The following is a 20,142-nucleotide window of genomic DNA, read 5'->3' as shown; positions in this document are numbered from 1 at the left end:
TATCACTGTTGTTTCTACGTCTCTCCCCCTTTCCCTTCCACTCTGAAATAAATAAAAACATACATTTTAAAATTTTTATTTGTTTTTCCCTAACGTTAAACGTCTATAAAATGCCCCCGACCCCCACACCAGAAGTGGAATCATGGTATTTCTCTAATGTCTCAGCTCCTGGCATCCAATTAGCGCTCCCTAAATCTTGAATTCAACTTAAGTTTCTCCTCCGCGCAGGCTTTTGGTCCTCCGCATGCAGAACCTTGTAACCGTCGTTTCCCACCTCCGCAGCACACACGCACAAGCACCCCCCTCCTTCTCCCACACTCACACACCCTCCCAGCAGTCTGAGAGCTGGGACCGAAACGAAACTACAACCCCCAGCATGCTGCGCACCCAGGCGCGTCCCAGGTTACGTCGCGCTCGACGGCGGGGAGTCGTAGTTAGCGCGTGCGCTCTGGCTAGTAATCCTTCTCCCAGACGTCACCGCGCGTCGTCCTCCTCGCCCTCCAGGCTGCCCGCGTCCCGCCGAGCCTGACCACCGTCCTCTGCCTGCTGCCGCCGCTATGCTGCCCGCCGCGCTGCTCCGCCGCCCCGGCCTGGGTCGCCTCGTGCGCCAGGCTCGCGCCTACGCCGAGGCTGCGGCCGCCCCAGCCCCCGCCGCGGGCCCGGGACAAATGTCTTTCACCTTCGCCTCTCCCACACAGGTGCGGACGCCATTCCGGACCCCGGCCCAGGCACCAACCTCCTAACCCCCATTCCGAACCCGATTTCTCCAACCCCCAGGTCGCCGATCCCCATTCGGTATCCGCAGTCCGAGACCCCAACCCCCAGGTCGCCCACCCCTATTCCGTACCACGGACCCGTGCCCCTTCACCGTGTGGTCTGGGGTCCTGCCACCCCCGACCTCCCAAACTCCCGGACCATCCACCTGGAATTCGACGCCCAAGGGCTGGACCTGCCCTTTAAGCCGGGATTGCCCCTTGCTGCAAGCACCTCTCCCGAGATAAGCACCTCCTATGTGCCTTTCCCTGGCAGGTACCTCCTCATAGCCCTGAAGGGCTTGGGTGCTAGATTTCGTTCTCACAGAGGATGGCCCAACTTGGCCCCAGCGCTGGCTGCTTCTGTGTCTCCGATTGGCTCTCAGCTCTGCCCAGCCCATTTCACTACTTGGGAGACTGAATCCCGGTGGAGTGGGACTGGCCTGCAAGTGACCTATTCCTCATGTGTCTTCTCCAGGTCTTCTTCAATGGCGCTAACGTCCGGCAGGTGGATGTGCCCACACAGACAGGAGCTTTCGGTATCCTGGCAGCCCACGTGCCCACCCTGCAGGTCCTGCGGCCGGGGCTGGTTGTTGTCCATGCTGAGGATGGCACCACCACCAAATACTTCGGTGAGTCCAGCAGGAGGACAGAGGTCGGCTGAGCAGGGCTCCATGTTGTAGCAAATCTGTCCCCAATTCAGTTGGTATAGCAAGAAAAAGTGCTGTGGGCCGAAACCGGTTTGGCTCAGTGGATAGAGCGTCAGCCTGCCGACTGAAAGGTCCCGTGTTCGAATCCGGTCAAGGGCATGTGCCTTGGCTGCAGGCACATCCCCAGTAGGGGGTGTGCAAGAGGCAGCTGATCAATGATTCTCTCTCATCGATGTTCCTAACTCTCTATCCCTCTCTCTTCCTCTCTGTAAAAAATCAATAAAATATATTTTTTTTTAAAAAGAAAAGAAAAGAAAAAGTGCTGTGGGCATTCGGAGGACACAATAGGAAGAAAGCCAGAAGCATTTTTGCAGTTTCCAGCTTCTTACTGGCTGTGGTTAAGAAGCTTGTAGTGGGTTGAAGGAGGGTGGCAGATGCTGGGAAGAGAAGTGAAATGGTGCTGGCTGGGTGTGCTCTCCCTTCCAGAAGCAGCTCCCATCTTGCCCTTCCCTCCCTTCTTCCCCCACGGGCATGCATATCCTAAACTCTAAGAGACCCCACAGAGACTTGCAGCCAGGGAGCAATGGGCAGTGGCAGCTTGTCCTGGGCTAACCCTAACCCTGTCCGTCCCCAAGGCCCCTTTTTTTCACTGACGTCTTAGTGAGCCAACACAGCCCAGCTTAGCCTCGTTTCCCCTCCTCGTCCTTTCTTCTATCCTAGGCCCTTCTTTGTTTCATTGTGCCCAACTTTACTAAATGTTCTCTAAAAATAAAAAGTGTGCTGACACCGGTTTGGCTCAGTGGATAGAGCGTCACCCTGAAGACTGAAAGGTCCCAGCTTCGATTCCGGTCAAGGGCATGTATCTTGGTTGCGGGCACATCCCCAGTAGGGAGTGTGCAAGAGGCAGCTGGTTGATGTTTCTCTCTCATCGATGTTTCTAATTCTCTATCCCTCTCTTTTCCTCTCTGTGAAAAAATAAAAATAAATAAATAAATAAATAAATAAATACATAAAAATAAAAAGTGCTGGCAAGGGGCCTGGCTTGTACAGAAAGAAACCAGCTCTACGACCTTCACCAGCATTAGTCTCCAAAGCTCCAGCCATCCAGGATTCAAACACAGCCCTCTGTTCACCTGACCCCGCTCAACTTACAAGCTCGTGGGTGAAGGGAAGGGTCTGTGTCCCCATGCCCAGCCACCAGCAGATGCCCTTGGTGGGCCCCTGGTCTCATGTGTTCTCTCCATGTGCCCATTTCCCGGACTGGATCCCAGGGCCCTTGTGTGGCCATTGTCCTGGGGCTGGTGGTTTCCCCTAAGCCTAGATGTGGTGCTCTTCACCCCCTCTCCTCCCGCAGTCAGCAGTGGCTCGATCACAGTGAACGCTGATTCATCAGTTCAGTTACTGGCTGAAGAGGCTGTGACGCTGGACATGCTGGATTTGGGGGTAAGTGTCCCAGCGGAAACTGAGGCCCCTAGCAGGCACGAGCTAAGGGCTTCTGGCTTTGGGGGTGGAAGGGCAGGTGCCAGGACAGGGACCCTGTTTGGACCTCACTAACCACCACCTACTGTAGGCAGCCAAGGCAAACTTGGAGAAGGCACAATCGGAGCTGTCAGGGGCATCCGACGAGGCCACGAGGGCTGAAATCCAAATCCGAATCGAGGCCAACGAAGCCCTGGTGAAGGCTCTGGAGTAGGCGGTGCGTGCTCCTCGCCAGTGTCAGCAGGGAAACCAAGACCAGAGTGGGACAGGGGTTGGAACCAGCTCTCCTGGGTCCAGTATGAGGGTGGGAGCAACCCCTCGGGGAGGCAGCCATCCTTGTCTTGGGGAGGGAGGGCAGCAAATTGCTAGCTTCTCCCAGGCCTGGTGGCAGGGGTGAGCTCAGAGACCTGCTCTGCTCTTGGGGGGACTGTCACCTAAGGGATTTGCCTCCCCCCTCCAAAGATCCCACCAATCTGACCTGCTGCCCTCCACTTTCATGCTGTAAAATCTCTTCTCCCTACTGCCTCCTCTGGACAGCTTGTCCCCAGTGTGCACCCCATTAAAGACCAGGGATCCCTCTTGTGTGTGCTTATTTTGTCTCCTGCTAGGGCAATGGGCTTGGGATACCATTTCTCTGTTAGGGAGGGCCTCACCTTCAGGGATAAGAGGTCCTTGGGAGCCTTTGAGGAGTGGAGGAGAACACAGCTAGTGACAGCAGGACAGCATGGGTGGAGGGGTGGTTGTGGCTCTTGGGTCAGGACTGGGCTGCTAGTCAAGACACCTAGGGTCCAGTCAGGTTCCAGGCTGTGATTTCCACTCTGTGGGCTTCCTGGCCCTGCTCCCAAGCAGGCCCCGCCTTGTGCAGGACCAGCCTGTGGGTGGCCCTGGATGGATGCCTGCCTGACTTCCGTTGGTGTTGGCATCTCTGTGGCACCCCAGGCCCTGAACCCTAGCTGGGCTTGCAGGGTATTCTAGGAAGGTGAGTGTTCAGAAGAGCCTGGTGACACACAGGGAGCCACCCTGGGGCATGTCATCAATATGGATGGGCTGTGCACTAGTGTGTCACAGTCCTATGCAAGTGACTGTCACATGGCTGTGTTCAAGGCTTGACATGGTGAGAGTCCCATATTTGTGGGGCCTCCAGGTGATCTTCCTGTGTGTGAGTGTGTGTGTGTGTGTGTACCGATGCACATGCCTGGGTCTCCTTTCTCTCAGGCAACTGAGGCCCAAGCAGCAGTCCCCTACTTCCCAGGAACTCCCAGCCTTGAGAAGGCTGTGATAGCCAGTGCACGTGCAGCACCACTTTGTCTCCAGCTCAGAGACAAGGTCTTAAGAGTTCATGGCCAGCTGAGACTGGTTTGGCTCTGGATAGAGCATCAGCCTGCGGACTGAAAGGTCCCAGGTTTGATTCCGGTCAAGGGCATGTACCTTGGTTGTGGGCACAATCCCCAAGTGAGGGGTGTACAGGAGGCAGCTGATCGATTAATCTCTCTCATCGATGTTTCTGACTCTATCCCTCTCTCTTCCTCTCTGTTAAAAAAAAAAATCAATAAAATATATTTTTTTTTAAAAAGAAAAAGAAAAAAAAAAAGTCATGGCCAGGTTGGGCACCATAAATCAAAGAAGGGAGGTTAAGGAGGGAGACCATCACCAAAATGCTGCGCCGGCACCCACTCTCTGCTTATGTCCCAAGAGACTTCAGCCTCCAGCTGGGGACACAGAGGGATGCAACTGGGACACCATAGTACATTCCCCTGGGAGACATGAGACTTGGGGGCACACCCTGCCTGACATGGGCCCTGAGGGAACAGCTGGTGCTGGCAGGGCCAAGACCTGGGGCAGAAGGGATCTGGACCTCATCCACAGGGCAGGCTTGGGGACCTGAGGGGGCAGGAAAGGGGTCCCCTGGTACAACTGTGCTTATATCCTGTGACGATTGCTGAAATATAGGGATGTTCTAAATGGGAATTAATGAGCCAGTTGATTAGCATGTTTATTAAATTAGACCTTCAGAGCAAGGTCAGGGCCTTTCAACTCCCCCCCCCCCCCCCCAAGAGCAACCCTTCACACACACACACACACACACACACACACACACACACCCAGTGTGGTTTCAGCAAGATCAGGGACCAGCCTGAGTTCTGCCTACCCCTGTAGCAACATCCCTACCCCTTGGTGGTCCCACCTAGGCTGCTCTATTTCCTCTGCCATCTCCCAAGCTGGAAGCAGAGCCCATACCCTGGACCCCTCTGCCTGTTTCCACAACCTACAGCCACTTAAGTTTCCAGACCTTTGCAGTAGTTGTTTCCATTTCCTGGAGAACTATGCTGTGTTTGTGGCAAACTGCTTTCCATCCCTCAACACCAGTTCCAGTAACTCCTTCCTGCCAAGTCCTGACTGACCTTGGGGTGGGGGTGGGGCAGAGGCCGTACGAGCATTGTGTGAGAGCCTGAAGGAACAGCTCTGGGAGGGATGTTGAGTGTAGAGGTGGGGATGGTCATGCCAGATAAAAGGAGAAACCAGAAAAGCAGATAGAGTTGGGTGAGTAGAACTTGGGGGCCCTTTCTGGGCAGAAGTGTCAGGAGGACCAATAGGGCCCACCACCAATCAGGGCCATCCCCAGAAAGCCACCAAATGGCATACCATGCCCCTGCCTGTGTGGTCTATTTCCTAATATGTGAAATGGGTAGAGGGGTTATGCCCAGCCCAAAGGATTATTGAATTATTGAATGATGCATTATTGAATGATGACAGCATTATTGGGTCTGAGTGAGGGACCCATACCTCAGGCCCCAGGGTGACTCCTGCAGGATTCTCATACCACCCCATGACCACCCAGGAAACAGGCTCCCGAGGCCAGGACGTGTGATGACTGGCTGCACAAGGCAGTCCAGGTGCTGGTTAATCGCTCCATAAATGCCCTCTGAGGTCACTGTTAAGGGATGTGCGGCCGCGGCACCCCCACTCCGGGCAGGTGACCGGCCTGTTTTCCTGGACTGTGCTGCTGACTCAGGCTCCCCTTCCCACGCCCCGCCTTCCGCCTTGCGGGCACCCCCAAGCGGAAGCACAGGGCTTGGAGCGGCAGAAAAATGTCAGGGAGCCCGGCTGTGCCACCAGAAACCCAATACCCGTGGCCCAAGTAGGGGTGCGACCGAGTCGTCGACTTAGACAACCGTGACCTCGGGTTCGGTGGCATTCCAGGAGCGCAGTCCTTTACGGGGCAAGTGGCCCGGGCCGGGCGGCACTCCCGGCTCCGGCCCACTGGGAGGGGCGGGATGGCCTGCGTCACCGCCCGCCCGGTTCCCTCCCACTACCCCTGCCCGCCCAAACTCCACCCCAGGGAGGGCGGCGCGGATAAAGGTTCAGGGCCGCCGGTACGGCCCCACACCTACCCCTCCACAGCGCACTCGTTCCCGACCTAGGTACATGAAAGGACTGTTGTGACCTCGGACCGGCCGCGCCCGGTGAGTTGTGGGCGGGATCTCGCGGGCCGAGGAGGGGTTCCCCGCTCTAGGCTTTTAAGGAGCCCCACTTTTCTTTGTTCTTGGGGCAGACAGGGTTAGGGATATCTCCAGTCCTGGGAAGCACCCCTTCCCTCACGGGACTTGGAATGGGTGGAGCGAGGCGCAGCAGTAACCCCTAGACGGGACCTCGACCTCTGCCCCACCCACCCCCGGCACTCCCCCTCCCCGGAGTGACCTTGAGCTAGTTGCTGTTCCAGCCTGATTTCCGGTGTGTACAGCCTCAGTTTTATGATTTAGAGGGTTCACACTAGCGAGGCTCCCTTCGCGCCCGAAGTCGGCCAGCTTTGCCTCTGCCCCGGACAGTCCGCGCCCCCTCCCCAGGACTCCCAGCCGAGCTCCAGGATGGGGGCCGGCAGAGGGCGCGCCGGCGCTGCTGACTCACGCCGCCCCGAGCCGAGCGGTGCGCGCGGGCCCCACCGGGGACGCCGCGTCACGTCACAGCTCCGGCGGGTGCGACTCGAGAAGCGAGTCCAGCCAGCGGGACTCGGGTGGGACGCGAGGTAGCACCAGGGTCGCCCCTACACCGGCCACGTCACTGGGATGTAGGGCTCGCCATCAGCTCGTGGAGACCTCACGCCCCAAAGTCGAACCTGCCCGCGAGCCACCGAAACGTGGCCCAACCACGAGGCGCGGGCATCGCCTCCCGCTTCCGCTCGCGGTAGCTTCCCGGACGGACGCGGGAGGGGTCACGCGACATCCTGCCCATGCTGGCGTGGGGACAAAGCCGGCCCTCACGCCACACAGCTCCGGGAAAAGGCCCCGAGTCCTCCCTGGCCGCTCGCCCTTTGTTGTGGGCACCAGGCCTTATGAATGGCCCCCGGCGCGGGCGGGGGCGTGGGGGCCGGCTTCGGCGGCTCCAGCTCCGCCCCCGCCGCGCTCCCCTTGGCCACCGGAGCAGGGGCGGGGCCAGGGGCGGGCCCTGCGGCCACGTGGGGCAGCGCCGCGGCTACAGTCATTGGTCCGCGAGCGCAGCCCACTCGGCCTTTGGTGTGAGCCGATTGGCCGGCGCGGGCCGGCAGAGTAAGTAGTGAATGGGAGGGGGCGGAGGCCCCGCCCCTTGGAACGTTGCTACATTATAACTTTTTTTTCTTGTTACTTTCACCCCCAGATCCTCGGAGCGGCGGCGGCGACTGTTGCTAAGGGAGGTGACGCGCCGAGAAACGCGGCCGGAGCGGCAGACGGCAGTGAGCGCGGTCAGCCGGCGGCGCCCACTCTCTGGGACCCTCCCCCCGCGCCCGCCTGGTCTCGGTCGACACCCGCCGCCCTTGAATAGAAGCCGCAAGTACAGTCCCCACCCCCGGAAGGCGCCCCAACGAGCCGACGCGACCCCGGAGGGAGCGCCACTGAGATTCTTGGTTCGCCATTTGTTCCTGGGACCTTCTCAAAGGGGACACGCGCTGCCCCGCACCCCCAGTGCCCCCGGGAGCCTGGTTCGGGGAGCCCCGGCCCTGTCCGGAGGCGCGGCGAGGATTGGCGTTGCCCCGCGGACCCCAGGTCCCCAGCGCGGGCCGGGGATGGAGCCGCAGCCAGGCGGCGCCCGGAGCTGCCGGCGCGGAGCCCCTGGCGGCGCCTGCGAGTTGGGCTCCGCGGCGGAGGCGGCGTCCATGAGCCTGGCCATCCACAGCACGACGGGCACTCGCTACGAGTTGTCGGTGTCCCCCGACGAGACGGTGGAAGGGCTGCGCAAGCGGCTGTCCCAGCGCCTCAAAGTGCCCAAGGAGCGCCTGGCGCTGCTCCACAAAGACACGTAGGTACCGAGCGCCGCCCTTGCCGCAGCGCGCCCCCGGCCTGTGGCCCCCCTGTGGCCCCAGCCCCCGGACGGGAACAAAGAGCTCGCGGCTCGGGAGAGGAAGGGGGCGGCCAGACCGGGGGTGGGGGGACTGGCGCGCTCTCGGGCGCCCTCTGCTCAGCCTCGCTTGCCTCAGCCCCCTCCCCCGCCTGGGGTCGCTGCACAAAGGCTGCTGCGACTGTGCCTCCCGCGGGGCTCGGGCGACCCCCTCGAGGGACGGTGGGAGCCCCGGTCCGGCGCGGCGCTCCCCTCGGCGGGGGTGGGGGGGCCGCTGCTGTCGCTTCCCCTGCCTGCTCCTCTGCCGGCTTCCGCATCTGCTCGGCAGCCCTCCGTGCGTCTGGCTGTCTCCTTCCACTGGCGTCTCGCTGCCCCCCTTTGTTCTCGCCACGAGCGCTCCCCGCAGCCTCCCCTCCCCCTCCCCCCACGGTATTTAAATCGCCTCCGGGCTGGGAAGCCCTCCTCCCGCCGGCCTCCGGGGACGCGCCGTGTCCGTCCCCAGCGGAGGGGCCGCGGTGGGGGAGGGGCGGGAGGGGGAGGGTCTCCTTTGTCTGAGCGGCGGCCGCCTGCGCCGGGGAAGGAGGGAGGAGGGGGAGCCCTGCCGGGCAGAGCCCCTGAAGGCTGCGTCCTGGGGCCCCACAAGAGGAGCCCGGGGCTGGAGTTCGTGAATTACTGGCAGGGCTGGCCCCGGGGTGGCTGGGAGGGTGTCACAGGGCAAAATGGGACCCGGGTAACAAAAAAAGTGTCTCGCTGGGGTGCAAAGGCAGTGCCCCACTCCAGAGTTGGGTTTCCTTGAGAGAAGGTGGTCTGAACCACTAGCAAGGGGTCCCAGGACCGGAGAGTGAGCCTCGCCCCCACTATCGGGGCCCAGGGTCTGAAAGATGGGGGTGGAAGGACTTCTGTCTCCCTCGGCGTCTGCTTCCGCGTCCCTGCCTGGTCTCGGCTGTAGCCTCACCCTCTTCCTTCCTCCCCCTCCCCTCCCCGCCCCACCAGCCGGCTCAGTTCGGGGAAGCTGCAGGAGTTCGGCGTGGGGGATGGCAGCAAGCTGACTCTCGTGCCCACCGTGGAGGCGGGCCTCATGGTAAATGGCTGAGGAGGCCCCAACATGGGAGGGCTGCGCCCTTTCATGCCAGCGTGGTCCCCATCACACCTGTCTGGGCTCCCTACCCCCTACCCCCCACCTAGCAGGGCCCTCCCAGTCCCTGTGCCCAGGTGCCCAACCTAGAATGCATACTCAGGGTCTCTTCCCCTCCTTCTCTTTGTAGTCTCAGGCCTCAAGGCCAGAACAGTCTGTGATGCAGGCCCTGGAGAGCTTAACCGAGACCCAGGTGAGATTCTCAAGTGCCGCCCCTCCCAGCCCAGGGGCTAGCAGGCTCTGTGCCCTACCCCTCTGGAGAGCCTGGGGTTGTTTCTGGTCGGGGGAGGGGACTTGAGCTGCTCCGCCTTCTTGCCAGCTTGGCCTGGTCACCCAGCTTCCTCTTCCTCCTCCCCCCAAGCTCACCACCTGACCTTGAGGGCCTTCTCTCCCACGGTGGCTGCCGTGGGGGATGGGGCCCAGCTTTCACAAGCCTGCCTGTGGGTGACCTTAGTCCAGGCTCCTGTGTCCCTGAGCGCCCCCCCTCCAGGGCTACTGAAGTTTCCCCTGAGCGACCTTTATAAAATTTCTGCTGGTGGGGAGAGGGAGCGGCTGGCCTGGGTGACACTCCTTCCGCCTTTCAGGACCCCATTGTGAGGGGTGGGTAGTCACCCCTCCCCCTCCTCTTTCTGGCCTTTGTTCTCTGCCCCAAAAGGGGAGGGGAGGGAGGGGAGGGGAGGAGCGGGGCGGGGTGGGGGCAACCAGGCACCCAGTGAGGCCAACACAGGATGTTAGGAAAATATTTAGTAAGCAGCCTGGAGGAAGATGAGGAGGGAGGCCTGGGCTGGCCCACACCCAGGTTCCCGGTTTTGTTGCAGCCTTTCCCCCCTCCTTTTCTCATTTTTCTGGCGGCAGGGCCTCCTCCCAGGAGGGTGACACAGGCCTCAGCTATCCGCCCGCTGCCAGGGTGGGGGAAGCAGGCTGCTGCCCTCCCCTAGAGGGGGTGGGCAGGTTCTCGGCCTCCCTGTCTGGGCTGGCCAGCCGCAGGAAACCTGCTCAGCCGCTTCCCTTCCTCCTGCCTGAGGCCCTCGCCCCCTCCCCGACATGTAGCATCCTGCCCTCAGCCGGCTCCTGTGGGAGGGGGGGAGCAGCAGCTGGGTGGTCTGCCATCAGGGCAGCCAGGTGGGGAGGAGCAGGAGCCCCGGGTGTCTCCTGATTTCCTGGGGCAGATGTGAACTGAGCTCCCTTGGGGGGGGGGGACGACTCTGTGTTTGGTTCACATCCGCCATGGGTGCCTGCGAGGGAGAGGGAGGGGGCTGGGTGAATTGACTGGGCTCCCAGGGCTGCTCCCTGCCTGGCACCACATCATGCCTGCCTGCCTGCCCTCCCCAGGGAGGAAGTTGCGGGAGGGAGTGTGTGTGTGTGTGGGGGGGTGACCCAGCTGCTCTTGGGAGCTACCCCAGGCCCTTTCTGCAAGGGGCATTTCAGGGGGGGGTCATGAGGCTGGGCTGGGAGATGGGGGCTCTCACTGCCTGCCTGCCTCCCTCGCCTCCTCCCCAAGGCCCCCAAGCAGAGAAGGTTACGCCAGCCGCTGCCAGGGGAGAGCTGGGAGGCGGTTGTTCTGAGTCATCCAGCCTCTGTCACTTCTCAGAAACCGCCCCCCCTCCCCCCGCACCCACCCCAGCCCGGCCCCTGGGGACAGTTCTGTGCTAGCCAGGCCCCACTGCAGACGGGTCAGAGGCACCTCACATCCTCTGTGGAGGGGGACCCCAATAATTGAAGGGTTCATGTTTGCATGGGCTGTGCTCAGGCCCTGCGGGACCCTGGCTTCAGGGAACCAGTCAGGGCCCCTTCCCACAGTGACGCCTCTCTCTCAGCCTCCGCCCCGCCCAGAACAGATAAATATTTATCTTGAGAAAGCAAAGGTTAGGGTGAAGAATTTGTCCAGCTATTCCACCCACTTGCTGCCCACCCCTGTGGCTTAACTGGGAGGGGGCCTGAGATAGGTCTCGTAATTACAGGCAGAGAGAATCTGGGGGTTGAGAGGGTGGGGGAAAGGTACAGGGTAAGGGTTATTTGAGGGCAGTGACCTCTGGCTAGGCCCCGCCCCCTCTGGCCTCAGTTTCCCCTTGAGAGAACCAAGCTGGCCAAGGAGGGCCAGGCCCCCTGTCTGATCTGCCTCTGTCCCCCCACAGCCCCCAGCGGCGCCCGGGCCGTGCCGGGCTGGCGGAGGCGGCTTCCGGAAATACCGATTCATTTTATTTAAGCATCCGTGGCACCGACAGGGACCCCAGAGCCCAGAGAGGGGCGGCGAGAGGCCCCAGGTCACACAGCGTGGGGGGCCGGGGCCGGGCCGGGCTGGGCGCCGAGGGCTGGGACCCTGGGGCTGATGGGCCGCTCTCTGCAGGTCAGTGACTTCTTGTCGGGCCGCTCCCCGCTGACCCTGGCTCTGAGAGTGGGCGACCACATGATGTTCGTCCAGCTTCAACTTGCGGCCCAGCACGCCCCACTACAGCACCGCCACGTGCTGGCCGCCGCAACTGCTGCCACCCGCGGGGACCCCAGCATGACCACTCCTGTGTCCTCTCCCTGCCGGCCAGTGTCCAGCACTGTCCGTGTCCCCCCAGTGCCCACCAGCCCCGCACCTGCATCCCCCTCACCTGTAACAGCCGGCTCCTTCCGCTCCCACTCAGCCCCCTCCACCTGCCCCGAGGTGAGTCTGGGGCGGGCTGATCGCAGGGGGTGGAGGAGGGACTCTGAGCCCCACTGCATGTTCCAAAGGCCATTGCTGGGTCCTGGGCTGGTAGGTGGTCCCGGACCCTGGGCCCCAAGGCCTTTCCTCGGACCTTAAGCTTACGTCCCCCTATTCCATCAGCAGATGGACTGTTCCCCTGCTGCCAGTGCCCGGGCCAGCCCCACATCCACCCCTGGGGGCAGCCCCGCCTCCCGTTCCCGAAAACCTGGTGCCATTATCGAGAGCTTCGTGAACCACGCCCCAGGGGTCTTCTCAGGGACCTTCTCCGGTAGGTGCCACGCTTCTGTGTGTGTCCCAGGGGTGGGGCATGCACCATCCCCCCCTCGGATCTTCACATCCACTCGCGACCCTCCAGCAGGCTTCGCGTCCCCCGTGTGCGGGTGGGAACCCTTGTGTCATTCTTGCCCCAGGATCCCATCCCTCGGGCATTCACCAACACACTCTGCCCCCCTGTAGGCACGCTGCACCCCAATTGCCAGGACAGCAGTGGGCGGCCTCGGCGGGACATCGGCACCATCCTGCAGATCCTCAATGACCTCCTCAGTGCCACGAGGCACTACCAGGGCATGCCCCCGTCACTGACCCAGCTGCGATGCCACGCCCAGTGTGCACCTGCCTCTCCCGCCTCAGACCTCACCCCGAAAACTACCTCCTGTGAGAAGCTGGTGGCCACGGCCCCAGCCTCCCTGAGCCAGGCCCGCCTGGGCAAGCCCACGGGTGAGTGTCCGAGGCGCCCCGCCCATTCTCGCCCGTCAAGGCCCCTCTGTGTGCGGCTCGGAGCAGCTGGCCCAGTCGGGCTGGGGAGGCACCAGCTGCCGCTCGGCCCGCTCTGGAAGGGCCTGGAGAGAAGGGAGTGTGTGTTGGGGACACAAAGTGTCCTTGTGCCTCCTTGGAGGAGCGGGTTCCTCACATCCTCCTCGGGCACTTGCCCCCGATGGCAGGTGGAGCCTCTGTGAATGGCCCAGTCAGCCTAGGGGGGGCGGCCGGCTTCCCCTCCTACTGGATGGCCCCATGGCCCCCAGCTTTTTACCCGATAAACCCGGAGTCCCGCAGACTGGTGGGTGATGCCGCTCTGTCCAGTGGACCCCCACCCAGGCCACGAAGGGGAAAGCACGGCCACAGCCCGAGTTCCTCTGTCACAGAGCAGCTGGAGGGGCTCACGCTGCAGTTCATGCAAGTGGCGACTGTGTCCTGAGTGCTTGTCTTGGACACTGCCCTGCCCTCGCAGCTGGCCTGCTGGACACTCAGACAGGTTTCAATAAACCCGCAGCTCCCGGGAGTCCTGGGTACTCTTGATCAGCTCCCTCAATGGAGCTAGTGTCCAGGAGGCCCTGAGCTGTGCCCGCTGCGGGGGGCGTTAGCTGGGGGGTCCAGCCTCTCCCAGGGCCGTCACGGTCGTTGCTTCCTTTGCAGGGGACCGGCTGCGGCAGACGGAGAACCGGGCCACCCGCTGCAAGGTGGAGCGCCTGCAGCTGCTGCTCCAGCAGAAGCGGCTCCGCAGAAAGGCCCGGAGGGATGCCCGAGGCCCGTACCACTGGCCGCCCAGCCGCAAGGCCGGCCGCAGCGACAGCAGCCCCGGAGGCAGTGGCGGCAGCCCCAGCGAGGCTGCGGGCCTGGGCCTTGACTTCGAGGAATCCGTCTGGAAGCCAGAAGTTAACCCCGACATCAAGTCAGAGTTCGTGGTGGCCTAGAAACCTTGTCCCTCACCCCTGCCCAGGGTGGCTGAGAGCATCGCCCAGCTCAGGAGGGCAGGCAGTGGGCACTGCAGGAGGCCCCTCCCTCTTCAGCCAGCATCCTGGTTTTTAAAAAATGTTCATTTCTTACCATGGTTTTCCAAACCCTCTGTGGCCTTGGGTTCCTGCCTCCTCGGTTCGGCCTCACATGTCCCCCCTTCCTCTGTACCCCCGCCCTCCCCCTCAGCCACACAGGGTCCTTCCCTGCCCACCTTCCCGAGCTCCAAATATGTAGCAGCCTTTCCAGATGGCTCAGAGCAGAAACGAGGAAGAAGCCCCCCCACCCCTTCCGCCGGCTCTGATGCTCCACCACCCCCACCCTCTTCAGGTTTAAGTCCAAAATGTAGATGCCTCATTTGCACTTTACAGACAGGAGGGGGCCACAGAGGAGAGAACCCCCACTGCCAGTTCTGGCCTCCCCCTCCCTAGCAGGGCCCCGGGGCTCCAAACACCTCACAGGACCCGCAGCTGCACAGACCAGGGGCTGTTCTGTCTCTTCCGCGTCTGTACTACTTTCTCTTCTTAGTTTCTTTTTCCTGTAACAGAAAATCTGTTTCAGGGGAGGCCGGCCAGAGCCTGCCGTGGAGTTCAGGCCTGGGGGCAGTACCCTTTCCTGGCAGAAAAGGGATGGAGAACAGACTTGTCGCCTGCCTTTGCTGGCCATGCACTGTGCGATACTCTTCTGGCGTCACTCTCCAGCCCCACATCTTTTTTTCTTTTCTTTTTTCCTGAGCTCTGGGTATTTATAGACTGTTAATTTTCTGACTGAGCCAATAGTAGTTGGGAATCTCTTGAAAAAAATCAGGAGAGACATTGCTGTGGGCTGGGGGAGATGCCCCCAGCCCTGATTCTCTGCCCAGCCCTAGTGATCTGGGCCTGCGGACTGTGTCTGGGGGTGGCCCTCCTGCAACCTGGAAGGGCGGGGAGGGGGTGCTGAGCTGTGAATCTCATAGTTAGGAGCTACACTGTAGCATTAACCCCCTGGGAGGTTGCTGCTGGTCTAATTTGGGACCTCCCCACTCATGCCCATGCCCCAGGCGTCCTTGGCCCCCAGAGCAGAGGGCACAGGACTCCCCCTTAACTGGGGCCATTTCAATGTGGGTGGAGTTTATTTTTCATTCACTTTTTTTTTTTTACTGATAAACGGAGATGAGATGTCTGGGCCTTCCCCCACACACACACCTGTCTGTCCTGCAGGATCCCCCACCCCTGCCTGTCTCCCCCTTTTGTCCCACTCGTAGGTGAACCCCCAGGTCCTCACTCCTTCCCCATTATGTGTTCCAAGTTAATGGTTTCAGATGTGAACATCATGTGTTAACTGTAGCTCTGTACATTTTTTTTGTGGGGGGTGGGCGGGGAGGAGGGGTCGGAAAGTTAGGGGTCAGAGATTTGTTTTGTTTTTCTAAAAGGAGAGAAGAGGGGCAGATTTGTTTTTTGAAAAACTGTCTTGGATACCTATTTAAATGTGTGTTCTCTTTTATTAACATTTTTTGAAGTGATGTCTGTGCCGCCCCGGCAGGAACCGGCCCCCCTCCACCGAGCCCAGCCCCTAAAGAAAGCATTACCGGTCCTGGGGTTTGGGGGGCTGTGGGGTGTGCCTGCACTTTTTTCATGAGTTTCCTGTATGAAGAAAAAAAAAGCCTACACAAACACCAACGTGGTGATTTCAAGTAATAAAATGACAAAAGTGAAAGTCCCCCCTCCCCCTTGGGGAGGGGAGTCTGTTCCAGAGCTGACACTGGTCCTCTTACAAGCCTGGGAGGGGTGCCTGTATGAGGTGGCCTGCTGGATCCCATGACCTCCCAGGCCCCTTTCCCGGTTAGGGTGAGGGTGGGCAGGAAGCTGCCCCTGCAAGGGAGGGGTAGGCAGGCCACCCCCAGTGCCCAGGTCCAGGGTATGGGCAGGGGGTTCCAGGCCTTGCCCTCTCAATTCCCTACCCTGCTTGGCACCAGACAATCTTCCTCCCAGGATACCACCGGACTCCCTGCCCCCTTCCAGAGGATCCAGTCCTCGTAAGGAACCAATTCCCAGGGCCTGGGGCTGTTGTGCAAGGCGACAGACCCAGTGTGAACTCTCCCTGGCCTTGCATTCCAGCATTCCCCAACCCCTGGCCATCCAGCCTCCGGGCTCAACCCTCAGCCTGGGAAATTTCACTGTTTCCCACCTCTGGGATCTATTTGGGGCTGGACAGACACAGGAGAATCATTTATTTTAAATGGATTTCTTCATTTCACAAGTACTGCCACCTAAGATAATATTTACATTCCCATTTTACAGAGGAGAAAACTAGTCCAGAGGGTGTTTCTGAAATTGGTGACTACCACCCCTGGCCAATTTTTTAAATTGGAGATTGCTTTGTTCCAGTTATTTATGCAGTCATTGATTGATTCTTTTAATCTCTATATTGATGTTAGAGAAAGGAAGAAACATCAGTTTGTAGTTCAAATTATTTTATGCATTCATTCATTCTTGTTTGTGCCTTAACCAGGAATCTAAACCTTGGCATATGAAAGGATGCTCTAACAGGTATCTGGCCAGGCCTCCCTGGCTGATTTCTGATGGCCCAAGGCCCAGCTCCAGGGACCCCAGAAGCAAGGGAAAGGTTCCCTCCCAGGAATATCCTGGGGGCATCTCGTGGAGACACTTAGGCCCCTCCCACCGTCCATTCACCCCCAGATCATTGTCTGCTCACGGCAAAAAAAGGTATCGGGATGCCCAGGTCAGTGTCAACGGAGCAAATGTCCCCGCAGGTGGTAGAAGCGTGGGTGGGGCAGTTCAGGTGGAACATCCTCCTACGCAAACCGGCTGGAGGGGGCGGGGAGGGGAAGGGCCCGGGTGACCACCGCAGAGCTGGGTGCGGGAAGCAGAGGGAGGGTGTCCACTGAGGAACACGCTGAATCACGGGGCTGGGTGTGCACAATGCAGGGCGGGGAACACTGGCCCTGATGCCCCGGAACTTACCCCTCAGGGCGCAGCCCCGGGGTCAAGAGTCACGGCCCTGCCCAGGGGTCCTAAGCGGACTCCACCCCGCCAGGGGCTGACACCTACAGGAAGTGCGGGCGGAGGTGCCCATCCGGAAGGGCGGCAGGTCAGACCATGCAGGAGGGAGGAGGAGGAGGCCAGGAAAGGTAAACTGAGGCCAAGGGAGTGCAGGGACTACTGGGGCCGCGAGTGTTGGGGGTTGGTCCTGAACCGCCTCCTCCCCCATTGACGAAAAAGATGAATGGGAAGAGGCGGCCCCGGAAACCACAGGGCTGGAAACGTGGTTTCCCGGGCAACGCGCCTTGGAGCGGCTCTTACGTCACCGCACAGCGGGCGCCCCGCCCGCCCCCCGCGCGTCGGCGGCCCGGGCCCCGCCCGACGCCGGTGACGCCTCCTTGGGGGGCGCCCCTCGGCCTCTGCACACACCGCCGGGGGGCGGGCTGCCTTCCCTGGCAGGACAGTCCCGGCCGGGCTGAGTGCGCCAGTGTGGCGGCGAGGAGGCGGTAGACCCCCTTTGGCCGCAGTTTTGACGCCGGCGGAAGCGGAGGCGGGTCCGGGGGCGCCCCCGTGCCCCGCACCCCCGCACCGGCGCGCTCACGTGGGCCCTTTCTTCTATGCCCAGGTAATGCCTGCTGGCCCCTCCCCAGCGTCCACGTGTGCGTGACCCCCGGCTGAAAGAGTACTGTAGTCCCAAGCTGGGGAAGCCCTGGAGACCCGATGGGAAAAGGACACTTGAAATGAGGCTTTGCCCATGGAATAGGAGTTTGCCAAATAGAGGAAGAGGCAACGGATGCCCCAGGGGTGGCTGTTGCAAAGACCAGGAGACATAAAAGCGGGAATCAGGTGAAGGGAGCAGAAGCCAGAACATCCAGGTGGACGGTGGCTGGACGCTGGGGCCTGGGCTTAGGGGAGAGGCCTGCGAAGGGACAGATGGGGCTGGAGATGATCGGCAAAAGGGCTGCAGGGCGCTAGGAGCCTGGAGGAAGGCACCCCTGTGAGCTCTGGGCACCTGGCCAGCCTCCAGGCAGAGATTGTTGAGGACCCGAGAGGGAGAGGTTAGGGTGGCAGGAAGTTCACATCGCTGCCTGGGTGTGGCTCAGATTAGTCTGTGACCAGAAGTCACTCAGAGAAGTCAACAGTCAGTTTGTGAACGAGGGAGGCTTTGCCAGCTGGGGAGAATGTGAGCCAAACCATTGGTCCCAGGCGAAGATCTTAAGGCTGACCTGAGGGTCAAGGATGGTGGTGTTGACTGGCTGGTGTGGACACCAAGGCCTGGAGCCTGAATCCAGGTGGTGGCTCACAAGTTGGCCATGCTCCTGGGGTGATGAGGCCACTGTGGGTGGTCAGGAAAGAGTCATGGCTTTCTACTTGAGGCCAGAGTCCTCTGGGGGTGGCCCAATGGGTCACGGTGGCTAGCTGCACGGTGATGCTGACATGCCAAAGGCCACAGTCAGTCCTGGGTCGCTTGGGGAGGACATTGGGGAGCCAGGCCCCCAGCCAGGAGTTTTCTGGTGAGATGGGAGTGAATGGTATGCCACCAGAGACAGCTGCACCCCCCGGCACTGGGCAAGTGCCAGGGGCACAGCCACCCCCAGCAGACCTAGTGGAATCCGCCCTTCTCTCCAGGCTCATTGGGAATGGGAGTTACCAAGCCAAGGTGCTGGGGCCCAACCCAGGAGTCTTGACTCCAGTCCCACCCACGGCTGCCCAACCCTGGGAAGGCTGAGGACCAGTGGCCTCTGGTGTAATTCTAACCAGGTGAGCAGCCCGCCTGTGGGTGGGGGCAGGGCCATTGTCACCTGGGGCCCTGCTTCCCAACTGCCCTACCCTGATCCTGTGTCCTTGGCCAACTGCCTCCTGCCTGCCCCTAGTCTCTATCCTCTGCCTTCCTCTCCTCCCTCTAGCCAGTTCTCTTCCTCGGTCTTCATCCCCTCTTTCTTTCTTTTTGCCCTGCTCAGTCTCTCAGCCTGTCTTTATTCCTGTGTGGGTCTCCTTCTATTTTCATGTGGTCTCTGTCCCACCAGCCCCTTCACTACTTCTGCTCCATCTCTGGAAGCCCCCTCCCTTGTGCTTGGCACATTCTGGCCTCCACCCCCACTGCAGTGCCCATCCCTGGAGCAGCTACTGCTGCCTTAGGTGCCCAGGACCAAGGGAGTGGGTTTGGACCAAGGTTATAGGTCTGGGAGCAAACGGGTGGGGAGGGTATCCCCTAGCCTCTGGAATGTGGGCAGGGCCGGCCCCAGGAAGTGGCAGGGGAAGGCAGCCCCCACAGGCTGGCCCCAACTGCCTTCACACACACACACACACACACACACACTCCCCAGAGGCTCCCACAGGCCTCCTGGAGAAGCAACAACACCTCAGACTCCCACACAGGGCCCCACAGCCCCAGAGACGCCAACCCACCTCCTTGCTGGACACTCACACGTAGCACCCTTCTTCACAGTTCACCAGCACTCTGCTCTGCAACCCAGCAACCCTAACACACAACACCACCCACACACAACACCAGCTCCAACTCGCATTTTGGTCCCACCGCAACCTCAGTCAACTGAGTGATCCTCAAATCAAACTGCACCCCAACTCTTAGCCTGGATGAGACCTCCCTTAAGAAAACTACAAAATGGGGAGTTACACTGGCAGTTGGCACTCAGGTCCTGGAAGAGTTGCTCACCCAAAGGCAGTGTCCTCCCCAGACACACCCAGCACTCAGCTACAGACTCACCCACACAGGCCCCACTGGAGGCTAGCCAGGTGATTCTGGTGGGGACAGGTGCCGGGGGGTGTGGGCACATGTGTGGGCTGGTTGCTGCACAGCTCTTCTCTTCGCTGCAGCTGTCTCTCTACCTTCGTGCCACTCCAGTGCTGCCATGGAGATGCCATAAGCCCCCTGTGCCTGCATGGAGCCTGTGTGTGTGTTGTGTGTAATGACATCTTGTGTGTGGGGCCAAGGTAAGATGAACAGGGCATCCCTCGGGATTAGCTCCTTCTGACACGTGTCCTATGCCTGAATGCATGTTTTTGGTGTGTGCTTGCTCACCACTGCATTTACCATCCTACTTGTGACTCAGTTTCCCTCAGCAGAAGGGACCACTATTCAGGTCTCTGGAGAAACATGAAATGGGGAAAGAGCAAATGTGTGTGTAACAGAAGAGTCAGGCTTGTGGCTCCCACATGCCTTCTGCCCAGGTGCAGGTGGGGGCCAAATATTCAAGATCTGAGTCTCCTTGGGTCCCTCAGGGTCCCACTCTGCAGCCCATCTCATGGTGCATGCAGTTTGTGGGGACTGGGGTCACTGCCTGGCATTTACACCCTGGGATGCGGGCCTGCGCAGGTGCAGAAGAATCAGCCTCCGCAATCCTGGGTGGTGAGTCAGGCAGCTCTCCCAGGTGTCCGTCCCCCTGCC

At 60.7% G+C, this 20,142-nt stretch overlaps 2 protein-coding genes and 1 long non-coding RNA gene across 6 annotated transcripts; all 3 read left to right on the top strand.

Annotated features, from left to right (window-relative positions):
• Nucleotides 1-458: 458 nt before the first annotated feature.
• ATP5F1D (ATP synthase F1 subunit delta) lies at nt 459-3,458 on the top strand. The gene is made up of 4 exons (XM_036425186.2): nt 459-698; nt 1,231-1,384; nt 2,757-2,845; nt 2,973-3,458. Exons 1-4 carry the CDS (start codon nt 558-560, stop codon nt 3,093-3,095), a joined length of 507 nt encoding a protein of 168 aa, XP_036281079.1. The 5' UTR covers nt 459-557; the 3' UTR covers nt 3,096-3,458.
• Nucleotides 3,459-4,776: 1,318 nt separating this feature from the next.
• Nucleotides 4,777-19,241, top strand: LOC123651763. The gene is made up of 3 exons (XR_006740671.1): nt 4,777-4,789; nt 16,529-16,533; nt 17,667-19,241. It is a non-coding gene; the product is annotated as an uncharacterized LOC123651763 (long non-coding RNA).
• Nucleotides 6,191-15,218, top strand: MIDN (midnolin). Of its 4 annotated transcripts, XM_036425074.1 has the most exons (9): nt 6,191-6,345; nt 7,514-8,152; nt 9,185-9,272; nt 9,457-9,519; nt 11,462-11,590; nt 11,674-11,979; nt 12,142-12,289; nt 12,478-12,738; nt 13,435-15,218. In XM_036425074.1, the coding sequence occupies exons 2-9, from the start codon at nt 7,920-7,922 to the stop codon at nt 13,710-13,712; spliced, it is 1,506 nt and encodes a 501-aa protein (XP_036280967.1). In that variant the 5' UTR covers nt 6,191-6,345; nt 7,514-7,919; the 3' UTR covers nt 13,713-15,218. The 4 variants fall into 4 exon arrangements, with proteins under 4 accessions (XP_036280967.1, XP_036280965.1, XP_045432517.1 ...); XM_036425072.1 differs by lacking the exon at nt 6,191-6,345 and having other exon boundaries at nt 12,145-12,289; XM_045576561.1 differs by lacking the exons at nt 6,191-6,345; nt 11,462-11,590 and having other exon boundaries at nt 12,145-12,289.
• Nucleotides 19,242-20,142: the final 901 nt, after the last annotated feature.

Source organism: Pipistrellus kuhlii, unplaced genomic scaffold, assembly GCF_014108245.1.
Source record: "Pipistrellus kuhlii isolate mPipKuh1 unplaced genomic scaffold, mPipKuh1.p scaffold_m20_p_8, whole genome shotgun sequence".
Lineage (NCBI taxonomy): Eukaryota > Metazoa > Chordata > Mammalia > Chiroptera > Vespertilionidae > Pipistrellus > Pipistrellus kuhlii.
This window is presented reverse-complemented; position numbering and strand designations above follow the sequence as displayed.

Coding starts and splice junctions, on each gene's coding strand:
- ATP5F1D (XM_036425186.2), top strand. CDS start 558: ATGCTGCCCGCCGCGCTGCTCCGCCGCCCCGGCCTGGGTCGCCTCGTG. Junction 699..1,230: donor CCTTCGCCTCTCCCACACAG/GTGCGGACGCCA, acceptor TGTCTTCTCCAG/GTCTTCTTCAATGGCGCTAA. Junction 2,846..2,972: donor TGGACATGCTGGATTTGGGG/GTAAGTGTCCCA, acceptor CACCTACTGTAG/GCAGCCAAGGCAAACTTGGA.
- MIDN (XM_036425074.1), top strand. CDS start 7,920: ATGGAGCCGCAGCCAGGCGGCGCCCGGAGCTGCCGGCGCGGAGCCCCT. Junction 9,273..9,456: donor CCGTGGAGGCGGGCCTCATG/GTAAATGGCTGA, acceptor TTCTCTTTGTAG/TCTCAGGCCTCAAGGCCAGA. Junction 11,591..11,673: donor GGGGCGGCGAGAGGCCCCAG/GTCACACAGCGT, acceptor CGCTCTCTGCAG/GTCAGTGACTTCTTGTCGGG.